General features: G+C 36.7%; 1 protein-coding gene across 1 annotated transcript; it reads right to left on the reverse strand.

Moving 5' to 3' along the window:
- Positions 1-4,651: 4,651 nt before the first annotated feature.
- Positions 4,652-12,778, reverse strand: LOC135212670 (uncharacterized). The gene is made up of 6 exons (XM_064246324.1): positions 12,285-12,778; positions 7,929-8,022; positions 7,124-7,241; positions 6,323-6,405; positions 5,967-6,167; positions 4,652-5,721 (listed from the first exon to the last, which is right to left on the reverse strand). Exons 2-6 carry the CDS (start codon positions 8,013-8,015, stop codon positions 5,620-5,622), a joined length of 591 nt encoding a protein of 196 aa, XP_064102394.1. The 5' UTR covers positions 8,016-8,022; positions 12,285-12,778; the 3' UTR covers positions 4,652-5,619.
- Between the last annotated feature and the right edge of the window lie 10,181 nt (positions 12,779-22,959).

Here is a 22,959-nt window from a genome sequence, read left to right on the forward strand (position 1 = left end):
AAGCAAAGAGCAGTTAGAGCAAAATTGGCTACGTCTGAAAAACAAGACTCTTTTTGGGACACTTCTCCCCAGAACTTATCAGGTGACTTATTAACGACATGTTTAAGTTCATGTTGCAATATGGGAAACATTTTCCATTGATCATCCAGCTTTTGAAGTAGTGAGTTGTCATCTGGGGGTACAGTCAGAGGAAGCTCAGATGCAAGAGGGAATAAGGAGGGGATTCTTTCTCTGAATTCTGATGAGAGAGCATTTTTTGGACAGAGAGTTTAACTTTGACAGGACACCATCATTGAAATTATACCTCTTCTTTATTTGTGTGCATGCCACTACAAGAAAACTTCTACACCTCTGATAAAACTACTGCTGTTGAGCTTTCTTTTCCTGTATGGAGGGTTTTTTAATCCCTACATAACTTTAACTCCTAGGTACATTTGGTCCTGTCCATAAATGAGAGAAGGAGGTCTCTGAATAGCATGGACACTTTATCATGGAGAACTGTTATTACTGCTTTATCTGTAGGGAAAAATTTGTTGAACTCAGTAAACTTTGGAAGAACCCAGTCAAGGAACATGAAATATAACTTCATGAAAGGATCATGAAGGGAGTTGATAATCAACTATGTTGCTAATAGTTTCTCAGCGAGCCACTTCTCCGAGAAAAATAGCTTCAGTGCCTCCACTGTTCCAATAGCCTTTGAACCACGTTACAATTGGAGACAAGCGGCGGCAAGCCATGTACGGACTCCGAAATAATTCTTTCTTTTTTTATAGAAATTAGCCTGTTTCATGAAGGAGTTCACCGACCATTTATATTTGTAATTAATTACTTATCAACACCTTGGAATTATCGCACAAACCGTACGATAATGGAAAATGCCATCGTGCATCGTACCAAAGCCGTTTTTATCGTACTTGTACGATAATTATCGTACGTGTGGCAACACTGGTTTGTCTGCCGATATAACGCTATCGCGCGCGTCTCATCTAGAGATGATGCCATGTCTTCTCGAGACAAAATCTTTGTTCAGACTGAAATCGGTGCGGAGATCGTTCATACTGTATATATGAATACTGTATGTGTGTGGGTCGATAACGACAATCGTTCAGTGTATGGGGGCCTTAAACCTCTCCATTTACCCGGGCTTGGGACTGGCACCAAGTTGGGTTGGCTTGTCCTCCTTGTGGCTAGATTGATAAAACAACTTCCTTATGAAACTCGTCTGCAAAAGTCAAACGTTTGTTTCCGTAAGTGACAAAATAATGAAAATGACTAACCAATAAGGATAGTACATTTTCCTATTAAAATAAAACCAAATAAAATACAGATCTTGGTACATAACTTCATACATTCTCTCTCTCTCTCTCTCTCTCTCTCTCTCTCTCTCTCTCTCTCTCTCTCTCTCTCTCTCTCTGGCGTAAAATAGGCAATGTGAGGAAAATGGCCAACTACTGGAAAATAGATAATTATTTTTAAATGCAGAGAAAGCTGGAAACTGACAATTTCAATCATCTTCAGATATCAAAAGAATAAAAATTTCACAATCATTAACAATTTATCTGGAGTTAGCATCCTTTCCCTTTACCTGACAGTGTTAACTTGATGACGGGTAAGCTAGTCCTTTATGACGTCACTGGGAAGGCTCGCTACTCTTCGCTGGACGTCAACGTATCCACGATATCGTGAACATAGCGAAGGATTTCTCGGGAGTCAGTGCAGCTCGCCCGAAGATCAAACGCCTGGAACTGCCTTGACGGTGCGTCATTCTTGCTCGTTTCTTTCCCATAATTGAAGAATGTCTTGTATGACGTTGTCGTTTGTGTTGAAAGATTTGCCGTAGACAAAGAAAATGCTTTGTTTAGACGTGATACGGATGCAGTGTGTAGTTTCTCACACAGAACACGCATACTTTTCAACACAAACTTGAATTCGAGCAGAGGAAGAAGAAACCTTACTGAAAGTGACGAATTTTTCATATGTTCCCCACTCATACTCAAGGGACGTCCTAGCCCTAGACCGTGACTCAAGGCTTCCAGTGGTCAACGTATGTAGTTACCATGAACCCATACAATAAATCCTCATATATGATAACATTTCCAACATACAGAATAAATATTTACATACTCTAAATCATTTATTGTATGTATTGTCCCACTGTGGTGCTCAATGTTTGTGGGACTTCACTGGTTTTTTAAATTCCTTTTCAAAAGGAAACAAAAATAGATATATACGAAAAAGGACGTTTTTCAGGAATTCTGAAGGTTGAGATTTTTTTACATTCGAAATAAAAAGAATAGGTAGGCCTATAGTGCATCTTACGTGGTGCACTATAGGCATTATTTAACGTTATTTGCAGCGTCCCTTCGGCCCTTAGCTGCATCCCCTTTCACTCCTTTTACTGCACCTCCGTTCATATTCTCTTACTGTCTGCCATTTTACTTTCCACCCTCTCCCAACAATTGATTCGTTTCATTCATAGTGCAACTGCTAGTGTGCCCTTCTGTTGCACCTTTCAAACCTTTTTACCATCAATTTCCTACGCAGTGCTGAATGACCTCATAGGTCCCATATTCTATTCTATTCTATTCTTGCAAGAACAGGCAAGCTAAAGGTTGGGATCAATAAAAATTCATTATTATATTTAAGATATAATAAACATCCCAAAATATTTTTGATATCCGGACAGCAATAATAATAATAAAAATAATAATAATAATAATAATAATAATAATAATTAATAGGAGAAGGAAAACCAACCTAAGCATGGCATGGATAGACTATAAGAAGGCCTTCGACATGATACCACACACATGGCTAATAGAATGCCTGAAAATATATGGGGCAGAGGAAAACGCCATCAGCTTCCTCAAAAATACAATGCACAACTGGAATACAATACTTACAAGCTCTGGAATAAGACTAGCAGAGGTTAATATCAGGAGAGGGATCTTCCAGGGTGACTCACTGTCCCCACTACTCTTCGTATAGTAGCCATGATTCCCATGACAAAAGTACTACAAGATGGATGCCGGGTACCAACTCAAGAAAAGAGGCAACAGTATCAACCATATGATGTTCATGGACGACATCAAGCTGTATGGTAAGAGCATCAAGGAAATAGATAACCTAATCCAGACTGTAAGGATTGTATCTGGGGACATCAGGATGGAGTTTGGAATAGAAAAATGCGCTTTAGTCAACATACAAAAAGGCAAGGTAACGAGAACTGAAGGGATAAAGCTACCAGATGGGAACAACATCAAACACATAGATGAGACTGGATACAAATACCTGTGAATAATGGAAGGAGGGGATATAAAACACTAAGAGATGAAGGACACGATCAGGAAAGAATATATGCAGAGACTCAAGGCGATACTCAAGTCAAAACTCAACGCCAGAAATATGATAAAAGCCATAAACACATGGGCAGTGCCAGTAATCAGATACAGCGCAGGAATAGTGGAATGGACGAAGGCAGAACTCCGTAGCATAGATCAGAAAACCAGGAAACATATGACAATACACAAAGCACTACACCCAAGAGCAAATAAGGACAGACTTTACATAACACGAAAGGAAGGAGGGAGAGGGCTACTAAGTATAGAGGACTGCGTTAACATCGAGAACAGAGCACTGGGGCAATATCTGAAAACCAGTGAAGACGAGTGGCTAAAGAGTGCATGGGAAGAAAGACTAATAAAAGTAGACGTAGACCCAGAAATATGCAGAGACAGGAGAATGACAAACAGAACAGAGGAATGGCACAACAAACCAATGCACGGACAATACATGAGACAGACTAAAGAACTAGCCAGCGATGGCACATGGAAATGGCTACAGAGGGGAGAGCTCAAGGAATGATAACAGCGGCACAAGATCAGGCCCTAAGAACCACATATGTTCAAAGAACGATAGACGGAAATAACATCTCTCCCATTAAATTTTGTAGAAAGTGCAATACGAAAAATGAAACCATAAACCACATAGCGAGCGAATGCCCAGCACTTGCACAGAACCAGTACAAAAAGAGGCATGATTCAGTAGCAAAAGCCCTCCACTGGAGCCTGTGCAAGAAACATCAGCTACCTTGCAGTAATAAGTGGTACGAGCACCAACCTGAGGGAGTGATAGAAAATGATCAGGCAAAGATCCTCTGGGACTATGGTATCAGAACAGATAGGGTGATACGTGCAAATAGACCAGACGTGACGTTGATTGACAAAGTCAAGAAGAAAGTATCACTCATTGATGTCGCAATACCATGGGACACCAGAGTTGAAGAGAGAGGGAAAAAATGGATAAGTATCAAGATCTGAAAATAGAAATAAGAAGGATATGGGATATGCCAGTGGAAATTGTACCCATAATCATAGGAGCACTAGGCACGATCCCAAGATCCCTGAAAAGGAATCTAGAAAAACTAGAAGCTGAAGTAGCTCCGGGACTCATGCAGAAGAGTGTGATCCTAGAAACGGCGCACATAGTAAGAAAAGTGATGGACTCCTAAGGAGGCAGGATGTAACCCGGAACCCCACACTATAAATACCACCCAGTCGAATTGGAGGTCTGTGATAGAGCAAAAAAAAAATAAAAAAAAAATAATAATAATAATAAAATAGTCGTAGTAGTAGTAAGTAGTAGTTAGTAGTAGTAGTAGTAGTAGTAGTAGTAGTAGTAGTAGTAGTAGTAGTAGCAGTAGTAGTACAGAGAAATGAAGCCGAGAATACGGATATTCAATAATAATATATCAAGCAGTGCAAGAGAGACGACAAAAAAGGCAAATGTTTTTAAGATCAACAGTCAAGTTTATTTTGATGATGGGGCTGACTGGTAGAACTGGTTCCAGCTAATCTTTGCATAAATTTGGCTTCGGCATCTCTGAGCTGCAGTCTTCATGTTGCAAAACGAATAAGCTGAGTTGTTTATTTGACTAGTTTATCTAATGATCAATTATTACAAGTATACAAATTTGTTTTCTCTATTTTTTTAAGGTTTAAGGATAAATATCGATTTCGAGTATATACTTAACAATTCTCACTGTAGGTGTCGGGTAATTTTTTTTATTTCACTAACAAAAGTAGTTAATTTTATCTACGCTCAAATTTAATACGGACGTAAGAAACGCAGCTTAAATCGAACCTCATCCAGAGTAAACTTGAACAAATCATGGATTCTTCTACTGCAGAGCTTTAACGCTGTAGAAAGTATAACTTGTCACACTAGTATCTCTGAATTGCGCAACATCATCCACATTACAAGATTTGCTTGAGAGAGAGAGAGAGAGAGAGAAAAACTTTCTATCACATGACACCGAAAGACTTCGGTGGCTGGATGAATTCCAAATACTAGCCGTAACTGCAAATGGCGATGAAAGTATGTCGAGGGAGTAGTACTCTAGAGCACCAGGGCAAGAAGCAGTTGAACTGAATATCAATGGCAATAGGTAAACGACCTCCTGGAGATTAATGAAGTACACCACAGGACTGAATATAATGCAGTCCCATGATGGCGGGAACCAGTTGGCGTTGGAGGGAGTTCCCGTGGATTTCAAAGAAGTCGGAGTGCTAAAAGAAATGAGTGAACTGGGTAGTACTATATAGATGGCACAAAATGTCCTCAAACTTCCACCTGAATTTTGTCGACTGGCTTTAAAATGGTGACCTTCAGGGGGTCTCTTCTGTAATCTTCCGTCCTCTGGTAGCTGATGGGGTATTTCAGCTGAAACAAAAGGTTGTTCATTATTAGACGCAATGGTTTATTTTTTTACGTCTGGTAAGTGTTGAAATATTAAAAAGTGTAGCAACACTATTACCACAGAATTAGCAAATGTTATCGATAGATTTCGCCTGCTTTGAAGCCCACGAGAACGTTAACGGCTCTATTTAAATAAGACCTAGTACCACATAGACTAGCGATCAGCCAGGGATTAAATGCCTTGCCACTAAAACTCGCGATGTTTTTACCTGTCTGTAATAAACTCGTACGCAGAGGAAAGAATACACCTCCAGAAATATTCCAAAGAAGCCAACCACTCCAATGAGGTAATTCCAATAGGCGTATGCGGTGAAGAAAAGATAAAGCATGAGGCAGACTGTGAACGTTCCGTACAAGACTAAAGAGAAAACCTTGATCACGATGTACACGAGGACAAAAACGGGTTCTTTCTGAAAAATAAAAGAAGAAAACATTAACAGACACTTTGGAAACGGTAGTTAACATAACATGAGTTATTGGCAACCTCAGTACAGAAGTGTAGAAGGAAACCGCAGTCTTTATCTCTCACCCAAGGCCTATACAAATGTATAGGCCTTGCTCTCACCCTTTTGACGCCGAAGATCAACATGACGCTTCCGATGGCCGTCAGGACAGATACGACGCCCGTGATGACGATGCCAGATATCACTGGAAAAAGAAGAAGAAACTTGGAAGTTTATAGTTTTAGTCTCGGCAAATTTCAAAGAATATCCAGACTTCAATTTATTTTTTTCATTATGATAAGATATTACCAAGTGAGTCTTTGTTGAGGAACTGCCAAGCTTTAAAAATGATTCATGTTACATAATCAGGATATTACAAGATGATCGTGAAACCTTGGCAGTGTTGAGGCAGGACTCACAATTTAGAATGTATGAGTTTTGGTTTTCCGACGGACCCCGAATTTTCAGACGAGGGGAGGGGGACGCCAGAAACACGCATAACGCCATAGAAATCTTTACGGAAATCTACAAAACAACATTCTGATGATTAAAATGACCAGGAAATGGACAGAGAAAATCGCCATGTTTTTTCAATAAGGTTTCAAATGACCGTTGCTTTTTCTTCACAATGGAGCCGCATCACTTCAGCCTCCAGTCAGATTGTCATGGAAACTGACAATGAACTCCTAAATAAATGGTTATGTCCTAGTGAAGATTAGGAGACGCAGAGAATGAAATCAAGCCAGAAAAAAAATGATTGCTTAGAGTAGACTAATTTATACCAATTGATGTCAAAACCTCTACTGCAGGAAACCCACCGAGGATACATAAGCTTAAGCCTTGAAATATAAATACGGAACTCTTTTACGTCACCGCCTCCTTGCATGAGCAAGCAAACAGAATGTAACAATCAATGAACTCACACCCGGTTGCACAGGCTTCCGTATCGACAGCACGTTGCTCCTTGCAATATCTATCGAAGTCAGCGTAGAACATTTGGGTATATACCAGCACGTGGGCTACGTGCAATGTTGAGAAGACCTGTTGATGTCAAATGAAAACGATATTCAATTCAAATCTAAAGATTAGGAAATATTTTTCTTCATTGATCAAGTGTTTCGTGAATGTTTGGGAAAGCAATTTTGCTTTTTAATGATATTGGTAAATTTCATAACGAAAAGATCTAATATTGCAATTTCCACTTGATCTTCATTAATTTACTCATCTACATATACTATTATGAAATTTATGATGTACACACATTATACGTGTATATATGTCAAATATATATATATATATAGATATATTATATCTATATATTCTAATATATATTATATAAAACTAATAAACACACATGTAATAAATATATATTGTAAATATATTTATACACACATTATATATGATGTAATATTATCTACATATGATATATGTGTGTATGTTATGCGTATATAAATATATACGCATTATGTATGTATATATATATATATATACATATACATAATGCGTATATATTTATATACGCATAACATACACACATATATCATATGTATATATATATATATACATATATATATATGTAAATTTATATATATATATATATGTGTATATATATATTTACATATATATTTATACATGTGTGTATAGTTATATATATATATATATATATATATATATATATATATATATATACGTAAACACGCCGCACACCAAATTAGGGTATCTACTCACGGTACCCATCCATCCGATGAACAGAGAAGCCGTGCGGTGACCGCAGCCACACAGGAACGCCTTCGGTTCCCACACTTGGCAAGCCATTTCGTTCCTACAAACAACAGAATCACGAAAAAGTAAAAAATAAATAGATAAATGAAATAAAATAAACCTTTCAATAATGATTTCAACAACCTACAATGATTTGTAGAATTGCAAGCTATATCATTATTATCCCTTCATTATTTTGGTTAACGGAGTAACTATCATTATGAAAATAATGACATCATAACCGCTTCTAACATTTTTCTAGGATTTTATGACTCGACAGATTTACTATAAGGTAAGTCAGTTACACAAAAGTTTTTTTTTTTATTGCATGGAGGAGGTCACTTTTTTTATTACATGGACAAGATGACAGTGGTTTTCAACTTTTGGTACCCATGCCACATTTTATGGCAACCCTAATTACTCGTGGTCCACTGCCCATCAGAACTGTGTAATGGTGATAGTGGAATTATTAATAAGCATTTACATTTTCATCTATGAAAGAGCGCTGTACAGCATTTACGGTAAATAAATAATGCACTTTGTAATCAAAACTCATATGACACTTTTCACTTATGAAATGAAGCACTGGAATGTATTTACAGTAAATAGATCTTGTGCATTATAATCAAAATCGAATTACACTTTTACAGCCGTAATATCAATACAAACAATAACATTCTGCTGTGCCATGTCAAATACTACATCAGTTTTGCAGCTAATGTGATTCTTGTGCTTGTCTTTTTTTTTATTAACTACAAGAGTATCAATTGTGGGACAGTTGTAGACAACGCACATCTCCTACCATGCTCCACCTCCAAGCAATTTCTTTTTTTTTGTTTTTATCTGTAATGTAATAAGTTAGAAAAGCCTGACTCACGCGAGTAAGTTGAAGCGAAAGGAAGAAGGGTTTTTAGTTGCTTGTGACCAGAATTCCTGTTTAGAATGTTCTTCAAAGCATTCCTTCAGACCTGAATCCAATTTCATTTCCAGAAATCCATCTTGTTCAGAGTCAGAATAACATCTGGTTCTCCATGAAATGGGTTTCTCACAAGTGACAGATCTACTACTTCCAGATCAGGATCCCCGTAGGGAGTTAGTGCCATCAGTATACCTCATGCGGTGCATTGTTTCCCTTTCTTCATGTTACTTTCCACCCTCTCCTAATAATTGATCCATAGTGCAACTGCGAGGTTTTCCTCCTGTTACACCTTTCAGATAGTTTACTGTCAATTTCTGTTTCAGCGCTGAATGGCCTCTTAGATCCTAGTGCCTGGCTTTTGGCCTAAACTCTATATTCAGTCCAGTTTAGGAAAGAACCTGGAAAATTCCTGGCACAACTTTTGAAGGCGACTGATCATTTCATTTAGGAGGAAAGACTCTATTTCTTCTTCTTTTCCTTCAGCAACTTCAGAAAACGCCTCAAACAGAGCAAAATAACCTGAGTTAACTTCCCCAGTCCATTCCTGCGACAAAAGCACGCAATGCATCAACAAAGTGAATCACCGTTGTGTCTTTACCTTCAAGCTTCAGATCAAGTTAGTTACGCTGATCAAATGCGTCGGCTAAGCGTGCTATACTTTTTTTTTTAATACTATTTTGAAGATGTGGTGTGGTCCCCTCAGTAGGTACTGCCCGTGGCTACAGGTTGAAAACCACTGAACTAGGATGATTCATTTATTCGGTTTTACGTCAGATTTTCCCAATAATTGGCATTGCTTGTAGGTATTTATGTATTCTTATAAGCATATATATATATATATATATATATATATATATAATATATATATATATATATATATATATATATGTGTGTGTGTATATATATATATATATATATATATATATATATATTCATATATATATATATATATATATATAAATATATATATATATATATATACATATATATATATATATATATTTATATATATATTATATATATTTACTAATGAAGGCAGGCATGAACACACAGGACTTTGACATTATGACAGATTTACTCCGACGTTTCGAAATACATTATTACATCCTCGAAGAATTCTACAATATATATAAATAAATAAATTTTTAAATACTTTTAAAAAATGATAAAATTAAAAATAACAGTGACCTATAAGTCAACTTAACAGGAAACCATACTGAAAACACACAATAAGTTACTTTAAAACACTAGTTACGTTAAAAAAAAAATTTTAAAAAGTGAATAAAATTGAATATTAACACTACACTTAAGCAGGGTTTATTGACAAAGTTTTATTTGAGAGATAACAAATAAATAGATAAATAAATAACTGAAGGAAGAGAGGAGTAACCTGTCTAGAGTAAAACTGAAAGCAAAAACGAAAAAGCAAACAATAACAGGCTTGAGAACAACAACAAAGTCAAGATAAAAAAAAAAAGTTGAAGAGCTGAGGACTGGTTATTTAAAACAGGAACAAGTTGTTTTATTTTCAGCGTCTCTAAATTAAATAGGTGTTTAGAGTGGTTGACCTGTCCAATTATAGAGAAATCTTTGTATTCGATGCTAGTTTGACATTGTAAAGAATGATTTGCATTGAATACAAAGATTTCTCTACAATTGGACAGGTCAACAACTCTAAAGACCTATTTATTTTAGAGACGCTGAAAATAAAACATCTTGTTCCTGTTTTAAATAACCAGTCCTCAGCTCTTCAACTTTTTTTTTATCTTGACTTTGTTGTTCTTCTTAAACCCTATCATTGTTTTCTCTTCGTTTCTGCTTTCAGTTTTACGCTAGACTTTGCTCGCTCTGGCAGGTTAGCTTCTCTCTTCCTTTATAGTAATTTATTTATTTATTTATTTATTTTCTCTCAAAGAAAACCTTGTCAATAATCCTTGCTTAAGTTTAGATTAATGTTCAATTCTATTCCGTTTTTTTATGTAACTTGTGTTTTAACATAACTTCTTGTACGTTTTAATTATGGATTCCTGTTAATTTGACTAATAGATAACTATTATTTTTAATTTTATAATTTTTTATAAGTTTTTAAAGATTATTCTATTTAGATCTATTGTAGAATTACTTAAGGATGCAATAATTTATTGCGAAACGTCGGAATAAATCTGCCATAATGCCAAATTCCTGTGTGTCTCTGCCTTTCACCTACTTACGTAGTGTGACTCTGCCGAGTGGCACACTCTTTGGCTATAAGCGCGATGCACATACGTACGTTTACCTATTTACATTATAGAAAGCATTATGCGGCGTGTCTGCTGCAGGAAATTTCAGAAATCGAGCCCTAAGGGTCGGAAATGCTCTGACCCCACCCTGGCGCTGAAACGAATCCTTGCCGAGGATCTTCGTACGTTTTGTAACCAAATGTTTTGATTGGCTAAGTTTTTAGCACAAGCTAATCATCATCACAGCTGCAACATGAGAGTGTCTGCGATGCGCAGATGTTCAGATTAACTTCTTCAAATATTTTCTAAGTCAAATTTTTACTCGGTAAGATTCTATTTATACATTTCTCAAGGAATGTTCCGTAGTCTGCTGCGAAGTCGAACCGAAATTGCTCAGTAAGCAAGGAACGGCTTCCGAGAAACTATTCCCTGCACCGGAACGAGTTTCTTCCGTGAATCGAAATGTGGAATGAATTTTACGTCTTTTAAGATAAGATGATGTTCGTACGTTGCTTCATTTATTGATAATGTATGGCCCCAGATAAATGGTGTGATGACGCATGGAAGTAATTTTTTCTTGGAAATGCCAGTAAATTTAAAAAAAATCAAGAGAGAGAGAGAGAGAGATAACACAACCCCTGATAAAGTAGAAAGTGAAATCTTACGGGCATAAATATAAAAAATACATTAGGTGAACAAAATGTAATTAAATTGATATACGGTTAAGAGAGCATAAATGAATAGATATAAGTTATCAGTTGTCTTTCTGTCAGCACTGACTATTTTTCTTAGCTAATATTTCGTAGACTTGAATGGGCGTATTTGACAAACAGAATTTCTAAACTTTGCTTCTCCACGTCGTTTCTACGCGAGGTTCTTTTACCGGTGAAACTCAGATGGCGATAGATCAGGTGATGTAGACCCCAATGATCCAATAGGTAGTTCCAAAGAAAATAAATGAAAATACGAAAGGTGGAAGAACCTTACGGACTCGTGGTGGAAATGATCCCTTGCATAATTGTGCTCACTTTCCTTGAACCCGAATAAAAAGTTACCTGCTGATGCCTTCATTAGTCGTGTATCTATCCACGCGCAATGGCACTTTCATAATAGATAACTCGTCTCTGTACAAAAATATCTGAGCGTTTACTTTTAAGCTGAGGCTACGATGCTTCAGTAACTCACCTGTAATGAAACTTTCCTCTTTCAAAACTTCAGAAACTCCTCAGGCACTGGTTTACTTCAATATCTTTCACTAACAAACTTGAACAGCTTGTGGTAAACACAGTGGAGCGAAGAATATCCGTTCGCAAGACGATCTCACTAGTATGTCCGCGATCCGGACCCTCTGAGCGAGAATAAGCAGAGGGCTGTGAGACCTCATTCACTTTCCCTTTTACCCAGGTCTGTCTAGGTCATTGCGTCACAGCTCCTGGAACGTCATTAGGGCCGCCTGGGAGGGCTTTTCGGCAAGAGAACCGGGCCCGCGAGGCATCGTTCCTTCGGACGTATTGACGGTGTAGGCACGGACCCAGACCTTGCGTAGCACAAGCGTTCGTGAACGGAGGTTTTGTCAGTTGTGTCCAAACATATCGAAAAGATTGAAGATATTTACTTTTAATAACAAATATTCATTTAAAGATCCACACAGAAAGAATTATAGCCAGACAAACGGACAGAATTTCGTGGGAAACAAAAAATCTTGGTAGCTTGTTTCAAGACTCCGTGTTTTACAGTTGGTGTAATTTTCAGATACTGAGAAACTCGTTCCGAAAAGAACCTGTTTCATGTGTGTGTGTGTGCGTGTGTGCAGTGGGATTGCGATGCCTTAATTTAAGTGAAGGAAGATGCTATAAAGAAAAAATAAAGAAAGGTACAGTGACCTTTGTTTTCAACAGTTCCTTTACACTGGTCGATTGAAATTAAACATTTCTTGAAAGTATAGCATTCAGTTATATACTGCATACAAACAGTATTATACAATATAAGGGCACCATATATTTTCTTAAAATGAATTAATATACTGTAGAATGGAAGGAAAACAAAGTGATGTCGTTTAATATAATAAATTTTTTTTCAAGAGAGTCACTGTTCATATGAAAAGGATCTGTAACTTCATGTGGCCAGAACCAGACTTTTCAACCATTCCATGAAATCTGTTGTTTTGTTCAACCCGATTTTATCATGACATACGCTGACCTGACATAACCCGGAGAGCCGTTCATCTGACAGTAGATCTCAGCCCTGGTTTTTCCAGGATTTTGGGCGGTGGTGGGGCGGGGGGGCTGCAATCTCCTTGCCCCTACGTGCGGACGTGCATGGCTAGAAACCCATTGGCTGAGGGGGTCCCCGTGTGCATGAGATGTCCCCTAAATTTCTCTTCATATCTTTGAAGTCTGGGTAGAATTTTCCTACCCCGGCAGTAACCGAGAAAATGACGTAATAAGCCACGCCCATTTCTCGCTCGTCTGGACGAATATTAAGGGGTAGTGGAAACTTAAATAGCTATATCTCTGTATGTATAAATCACAGAACAACAAACTATACCTCAAAATGTTTGTATTTAAGTCGTCTATAATTCTGTATGTAAATTATGCAAATTAACGTGCAGCTGAGGTCACCAGAGGTCAAAAGGTCACGAAATCTGGTGTAAAGTGAAAATCTCATCACGTCCAAGGAAATCTGGCCTACAGTTGGCTATTGTCATATTTTGAGAGGAATACTGCATGAATAATTTAGGTTAGATGTATCCAAGCCTATAAACATGCATCTTTAACCCTTCCATGTTTCATTATGTTGTATAACATCAGATCATAAAACGTCAAAATTGATAATCCATATTTGTTGCTATACACAGTATGTAGGTGGAGAGTGTTGGTCAGTATGTACACATTTTTTAGCTCAAAGCTTTATGCTGATTATGTGAGCTGTTGACAATGTCTCCTTTCCTCATTTAATGTAGGCCTCACCACAATAGAGGGCAGCATGCAACTTCCTGTCATTAAGAAAACAGAAGAATGTAGCCCTCCAAAGAAAATGACAAGAGTCACAATCTCTCCCCATCTTTTATCACTTTCAACAATAGAGAAAATGAGCATTTAGTTATCAGTGCATGGTGCATGTAAGTAATTTTTGGTGTTGTGGTGGTGAAGGAAAACCCAGGAAGGAGCAGAAGCACCTTCTGATCCTTTCTGGGTTTTCCTTCACCACCACAACACCAACTTGTCTCACACTCTGTCAACATAAGTATTTTTTATTTAAGATTATAACGTCATTAAACAGATTAAAACATAGAATGAGGCTATTGGTTGCATGCATGCTAGATGTAGGGGAAGCTGCCTTAATGCTGTGTCGAATGTGGTACTGGGGTTATGACTATTAGCATAGAACCTACATACATGCTCCATGAATCTAAGATCTAGGACTCATCATTCATACTCTTTACAATTTCTTACTGTCTGTTTCAGGGAACTTCATGATTGCAATAACGATGGAGGCGGGAACCAGTGGGGTGAAATTGCTACTGGGCTGAGCCAACAAATTCGCAGTGGACAAGTGCATTATTTGCCAAAGAGCAACAGAGGATGCCACCGTCAGCGCATTGAATGTGAGACAACGCATCAGGGATGCTGCAGACATTCGAAATGACCACGTCGCAAAACGTTTGAAGTCGTTCAATGGCACTGATGAACATTTTACAAATGTGCTGTATGTAATGTACCTGTGCCAAACGCCAGGGTGCACATGAAAAGTATTGAATCTCAGAATTTGAGCGAGCAAAGAAGTTCTTGGCGGCAACTGTACTTTTACAGGATGACATATCTTACAAGTGTGTAATGTTAAGTGAAATCACATATCGTGTCTTGCTTGTAGACAAGCTGAGCTGTAAGGGCAGCTTACTTGAGCGAAGGAATTTGAGTACGCAAGCGTTCTAACCGAGAGATCACTCGCCCTGTCGTCAAGCATGTACATTCGTTTGTACGGATGTTACAGGCCTAATAGTCCAAGGCACTTGCGAAAGCCACATTCATTTCGGTGAACACAAAGAGGTCAGGTGGTACATGCCGAGTGTCGGGAGAGAAAGCCCCATCGTAAAAGGTATGACGCATATTTTGTAATACTTAGAAAACCATTACCTTTGAAAAGAGAGAGAAGTGTGAAATACTCTCTTTACATGAATACTTTGAAAAGAGTGATGTGTGAAGTGAATCTGTTATCCATTATTATCTTTATTACAGATGGGTCCTATTCCATGGCTAATTTAGAGACGGGATTCTCTAACCTGACTATGTTAAATGAACTTATTGACATTTTGGGTCTGGGAGTAAATTCTTAGTCAGGAGGGTAGAATGTTAACTTACTGGTTTCTTTATGGGCAGATTTGGGTTTTCTGTCATTATGACTTGTTAATCATTTTGTTCTATTTTATATTCAACTGCTTTGGGTAATAAATAGTATATTTTTATACTTACGAGATCTTAATAGCCTAACGACATGGTTGCAGACAGAGGGCACCATTGACGACAGGTAAGGGTTTCTGATTTGTGTAGTTTAATAAAAAGGGGGGTGGGGTAAGACATATACACCCGAACCTGCGATTTACAAGACGAACACTCCGTGTTTGGTGCAGACCTTTCCTGCCACAAGTTGTGCATAAAAAAATTATCTGCAGAAACATGAAAGAGCACTGAGCAGGTCAAATGATGAGCCTATGAATAGGAAGAAGAAAGCATGGTTAGCTTTGGTACCTGATATAGAAACGAGACTGAACTACAGACTCCTATTCTGCAGAAGGTTCGATACTACGATAATTATAATAAAATTTAAGAAACAAGTGCATGCAACTTATTTAGAAAATGTACAAGGGCCTGCCAGAGAGGGAATCATCCCTGTGGAGGGATGTACATAAAATATAGTGTATATCACTGGAGTGGCGATCCTCCTGCCTAATGTGTGACCTCGAGCGGCCATATTGAAAGGTTCCGGTCCAGCTCATGGTACTATACTTTATTACTTTATTATTTTTATTACTACTATTATTTTTACTACTGGTATGCTAGTATATTATTGTTGTTGGTATTATTATTATTATTATTATTATTGGACCCAATTTCAAAGGGAAAAATTGCCTTACAAAAACAGGTTGGCCTAAGCACTCCAAGCATTGTGGTCAAGGCCTAAGCATCTGCTGTTGGATCTAAGCAGTATCTAGCATAAATGGTTCCTGTAAATTACAGAACTTTCTTAGCATACAGTCACTAAGCACTAACTAAACAGTAATGTAAAATCACTAAACACTAACATTCACAATGCACTCACACTCACTATACACACAGTTACTATACACTCACTAAACACTTACACTTAACATACACTCACACTCAATACCACTAAACATTCACTGGATAGTCAACAATCACTAAGCACTTACAATACACTAAACACTCATAAAACACTAAGCACTCACTATATACTCACTATGCCTTAAACATTCAGTAAACATTTACTAAACACTCACTTAATCCTAAACATTCATTAAACACTAAACAGTCACTAAGCATTCACTAAGCACTGACTATAGACTAAATATCCATTAAGTACTCACGATACACTAAACATTCGCAAAGCATTCACTATACACTAAACCCTAAACACTAAATACTCACTAAATGCTAAATGCTCATTAAACCCCTAAACACTCAATAAACAGTGAATGAACATCCACTCATCACTCACTAAACATGAAATAAACACTTACACACTAAACATTCACTACACTAACAATCATAAGACATTTACTAAACATTCACTGAATAGCTTACTAAACACTCACTAAATGCTTACGCACTAAACATTTGTTAAACATTAACATTCACAAAACATTTTCACTAAACTCTAAACACCCATTAAACATTCACTGAATACCTTACTCTAACATTCACTAACCACTCACTAAACATTCATTGATTACCTACACACTAAACATTCACAAAACAGTATTACTTACACATTAACATTCACAAAACATTCATTAAAACCCTAAAGACTAACTAAACATTCACTAACCATTTACTCATAAACATTCAATAAACATTTACTCACTAAACTATAAAAATGTGCTAAACACTTACTCATTAAACATTAACAATAAAAAAAGCAATCACATTCGCGCTAACCCCTGTTCAATTTGTGGGTTGGCAGACCTTTAAATATGGTCGCAAGGCTTTGCAACGCCGCCCTGGTGGAAGACCACCGAACTACGTAGTATTGGTATAGGGACCGCAACTCAAGGTATATATACCCTCTATGAAATAAAACCAAACAAAGTAAAATAAATATTTTTTTCCTCTTGGAGCCCAAATGACAGACATATTTGAATCAATTAACTTGAAATTAACAAAAGATGGCGCTTTCAAAAGAAGAAGAATAAAGGCATGATAAAAATCTCCTTGCCCGGTGTACACACAGCAAATGGGTACTACAAGATAAGCTCAACATTCGTCGACGAAAATTTGGTTTTCTGCACAAATAAGTAATCACTTTTGAGCGCCTTTTGCCTTACCAGATTTCAGACGAATGCACACCTAGTACAAAACATCTCCCAGCATCAGCTGCATATGAATACTTCGACAGATTTGCGAGTCATTCTGGCCCTTCAACGAGCATGAGGAAACACTGCCCGAGGAACCCAAACCACAGATCATTCACAGCAGATGAACCCGAATGCAAAGTGTTTTCCATCCTCTTCGCACTGTCTTCGGAAAAGCAATCCTTCGTTGAGCTGCTGTCTCGATGTATCTTCAAATTATGGCATTCACAGATGTGAGGCCATGTGACTTCTTGGGGTCGGGAGCTCCCCGGCCGCATAACACCATTCACCTGATGAGCGAGAACGGGCGCACGTTATGGGTAACTCAAGCAAACTCGCACATGCCGCGCCATTCCCATATGCCCTATGTGTATTTACATTTATTGTGGTATTTATGGTGTATTATCTACTATATCAAATATTGTGTATATCTTTGGTATATTATGCGATATTAATACCAACAAATAATCACTTATTTATTGTGTAGTTATTTCTTATTTATTATACCAAATCATATTTAGGTATTATGTATTATTTATTTATTTCTTATTTATTATGCGAAGTGCTGTGCATATATTTGGTATATTATATGATAAAAATACATTCAAGCAATCAGAATTCATTTATTGTGTATTTATGCCTTATTCATTATAATAAAGCATGTTTATTTATTGTGTATTTATTTCTTATTTATGATGCTAAATACAGTGCATAACTAAAAATAAGAGAAAGGATGGTGTGTATGTCACAAAGACCATTATGGGCTAGCTTTTACGATGTAGCGAACATAGGAACCCAGAAATCGTGGTAGCTGTGTGGTTAAAAGAAGCTTCACTGTACGCCCTGATTTCTGGAGTCCTAGGTTCGCGCCCGGGAGCCGACTGAAATTACTATCAACTAAAAATTCCCCTTCAGTTAACATATACGAAAATATATAAATTATGAATACATATATTATATGTGTGCGTGTGTGTAGACAATTATTTACTTATTTCTACGGAATTATTTGTCTGCTCATAATTTATCCCGAAAGCATTGCAGTGGCGTCATTTCAGATTTTTCTGTGAGGGGGGGGGGGGGGGCCGCCGCCAAAGGATTAGAATTTAAGGTATGCTGGGATGCCTATCAGCTGGGGGTAGAGGGCTCGTTACAGGGCCACCCATCCCCGCCCCCGGAGAAATTTCTGGAAGTTTGTGCATCTTTTGGAACAATTTATAGCTAAATAAGATCTGTATTGACTTCAGTGAAGTGAATATTACTATTGATATGATTATTATTTCAAAGGCTAGGAGGCCAAACCAAGTCTGGGTGACGGGGATCAGTGTCCTGAGGGGGACAAGGAGCACCCAATCCCCCTAAATGACGCCCCCGAAGCGTTGTCACCATATATTTTAAAAAGAATGAGCAGTGTCTTCCCAACTGCTGCTGTGTAAGAGACCCTTACCCAGTTATTGAGTTGAGTTGAATATAAAATTTAGGCCAACGGCCAAGCACTGGGACCTATGTGGTCATTTAGCGCGGAAATGAAAATTGACAGTGAAAGGTGCAACAGGAGGAAACCTCGCAGTGGCACTATGAATCAATTGTTAGGAGAGGGTGGACAGTAAGATGGAAGAAAGAGAATATGAACGGTGATACAGTAAAAGAAATGAAAGTAGTTGCAGCTAGGGGCAGAAGGCACGCTGCGAAGAACCTTAAGTAATGCCTACATTGCACCGCATGAGGTCCACTGATGGCACTAAACCCGCCCCCAAACTATGGGGCTTACCCAGTTATTCAATTGCACTTGCTGTTGTCGAACTGGATAAAAGCTGTAGATCAGATTTCACAGGCTGTTTCTCTTGGCCAAATGTAGGTTGCAATGCCAAGGACATTGGCAATATGATACTTTCCTGCACTGACTTTCCTAGTAAAAGAGAGAGAGAGAGAGAGAGAGAGAGATTAGTTAAGGACATAAAACATATAACAAACAAGTAACAAATGCGCCAGTTTCTTCGGCGCAATCAGGTTTTCTGTACAGCTTATAATAAAGGTTTATATACCTTGGGTATGATGCTGTCTCGTTGCCATGCCAGACGCACGATTATGGCTAAATTTAGCCTTAAAAAAACTACTGAAGCTAGAGGGCTGCAACTTGGTATGTCTGATGCTTGGAGGGTGGATGATCAACGCACCAATTTGCAGCCCTCTAACCTCAGTAGTTTTAAAGATCTGGGGGCTGATTTTCTTTTTTTGCAGAAATAGTCACGATGAATTTTGCAACCACCTGTTAAGCAGTTACGATAAGTATCATATATATATATATATATATATATATATATATATATATATATATATATATATGTATGTATGTATGTAGTATAACTTAATCACGAAAGATTGGGATGTGATAAATGCATAAATAAAGGTATAAGCCACGAAGGAAAGTGAAACACTGGAGTAGCTGTAGTGTTTCACTTTCCTTCATGGCTTAAACCTTTACCTTTATATATATATATATATATATATATATATATATATATATATATATATATATATATATATATAATGTATATATATATGATATATATATATATATATATATATATATATATAATATATATATGTTCTCCTCGGTTAAATGGTGCAACGAGGAAAGACAGTTAAGAAAAGTATCATATACATCTCGGTTACATGGCGCAACGAGGGTTACAATACTTTTCTTAACGGACTTTCCTCGTTGCGCCATGTAACCGAGGAGAACCCGCCCGGCGATCACAGGACGGACTGCTTGCTAACAGGCGGTTACAAGGTTACATAAACAAAACCATTGGGATGGGTTTGTCTGTCCGTCCAGGGTTGCCAGATGCTATTGGCTAAAAGTAACTCTTAAAAAGTCGCGAATTTCAGATAAAAGTAGCCCAAATTATCATATATATTGTGACGAAGTGCCAAGTATCTGGTTACTACACTTACCATTCATTAATTGTTACCCCACGACAGGCAGACACCTGAACCCTCATCACAGGTACTAAACGACTGAATACTCTAAAGGCAACAGTTATCCCTTAAACAACTTATCAGTATTGCAGAAAATCAGACTAAGTTCATCAAAACAGGTGTGAGGTAATCTTGTAAGTAATTAAATTAATTAAAGGGCATCACTCCATCAACAACTTTAAAAGTCTAAGTATTTCCCTGATTTCAAAAGTCTAAGTACTTCCCTGGTTCTAAGTCACTTCAAGTAAATTGAAGGAAAACAGATCAATTACCACTCTATGTTTCTACCTAAATAAATCACTTAAGATAATCACTAATATACTGGTGTAATAAAAACACTTATAAAAATTTTAATACAAAAATTTATTATTAAACTCAAAATTTATTGGTGAAATTCACAATATCAGGGAAAATTACTGTTACTTGAAAACAAAGTAAAGTTTAATTAATTCTTGAATTAATTAAGTAAAATTAAATCAAAATTAATTTATCACAAAATTCAAGAAAATTAAGTCAATCAAAATTCAAAAGTGTTGGGCAAAATTAAAATTTGAAATTAATTCACAAGTGCTAAACAACAATAAAACTTGAAAAGAATTCTAAGTAAATGCAAATTAATTCACAAGTGTTAAATTCAATTAAATGTGCAACGATTAAGTAATGAAAATAACCAAGTTAAGTAAATTGTGAATGCAAATGAAAACACAGAAAAATGTGGAAAATACCAAAATTGCAAAAAGCATTAATCACACAGAACATAAAGTAAAAGCACACACTTCAATTAGAAAATGGATGAATGCACCAAAAATAAACACTTCAATAAGAAAACGGATAAATGCACTTCAAATGAAACAAACACAAAGCACAAAAATTTGCAATGTATAAATATGTAAATTTCACCAAACCATTGTAACTATTAGTTATTAGTTCTCTAAACCATCATAATAAAATATAATCCACTTTACCTTGCTGCAGCTTGTTTCACAGTTTCACAAAAACAGGCGCCGTTACACACAAAATGTTTGTTCAGATTCCACAAAAAGCACTAAATAACTCTAAGAAATATCAAATCTGAAATTTACGAGTTACAAGTGACCATTCAGTAAGTATTAAATCGTTACGTTACTTTGAAATCAAAAGTGCCGAGCGAGAGAGAGAGCGAGATCTACACGCCAGGAATCCCAAGTCTATATTGATATCTTTTGCTCTTGGAGACTGGACAGTGGAGATGGCACAAAACGTTTTGGGCAATGAGAAAGATGATGCAATGCTTCTAGAAGCTTCTAACATGACACAACTTTACAGAAAAAATCGTGAAATCTACACGTGGTTTCGGCAAAGATGTACGCGTATGAAACCATTCTGCTCAACAAAGACACGACTCGAGCGAGCAAGATGATTGACATGTTTTTTAAAAACAACACGGAGACTCGAGTTCCTGTAATCTAGAGGCGATGAAAAGATACTGAAACAACTCTAGCTTCGAACAGACAAAGATAATCTCTCTCTTTCTTTACATTCTACGTTACATACTTTTACATTATGTTATGCGAAATCTGAACACACATTTTAAGACATCCTAGCTAAGGAATCTGAAAAAAATATTGCAAAACTCTATGCATAACATTTCATATATAGTTTAAGAGGGGATATTTGCGTTTTGAAAGTAGTAATATATATATATATATATATATATATATATATAATATACATATATATAATATTATTATATACTTTATATCATATTAATATTTATATATATTTGTAGCAATTAGTAATACAAAATTTTACTATTTATCATATCTATATTATGTGTATTGTATGCGCACACATTTATAGCATAATAAAGTTATTACTTACATTTTAGTGGTTAATCCTGGCTATGTGGTACACGTTTCTGTTTCAAAACTGAAGTCAACTTCTCTTTTCAAAACTGAAGACATTTTTTTTTCCAAAAATATCTTATTTCCTTTTTAAACAAACTTAAATTGTTTCTTTTCAAAACTAAAAGTACATTTCATCCTTTCAAAATCAATAACTATTTCTTGAAAAATTAGGACACTTCTTTTTCGCAATAAAAGTAAACTTCTTCCTTGTAAAAAAAAAAAAAAAATTAAAGCCCATACTACTCTCTTCCAAATTTAACTAGAATACCAAGTTATTTAGTAGGCTTTCCACATTATCATCATCGTTCTCATTTTTATAGATTGAAGGGTCATATTTCAGCATGGGTCTTTAGGGTTCAAATGTTGAACAGCATTTGCCATGCAATTCCAGACTGGTCTTTATTCT

Source organism: Macrobrachium nipponense, chromosome 41, assembly GCF_015104395.2.
Source record: "Macrobrachium nipponense isolate FS-2020 chromosome 41, ASM1510439v2, whole genome shotgun sequence".
Classification (NCBI taxonomy): Eukaryota; Metazoa; Arthropoda; class Malacostraca; order Decapoda; family Palaemonidae; genus Macrobrachium; species Macrobrachium nipponense.

Coding starts and splice junctions, on each gene's coding strand:
- LOC135212670 (XM_064246324.1), bottom strand. CDS start 8,015: ATGGCTTGCCAAGTGTGGGAACCGAAGGCGTTCCTGTGTGGCTGCGGT. Junction 6,406..7,123: donor GGAAGCCTGTGCAACCGGGT/GTGAGTTCATTG, acceptor TTCTTTTTCCAG/TGATATCTGGCATCGTCATC. Junction 5,722..5,966: donor TACGAGTTTATTACAGACAG/GTAAAAACATCG, acceptor CTTTTGTTTCAG/CTGAAATACCCCATCAGCTA.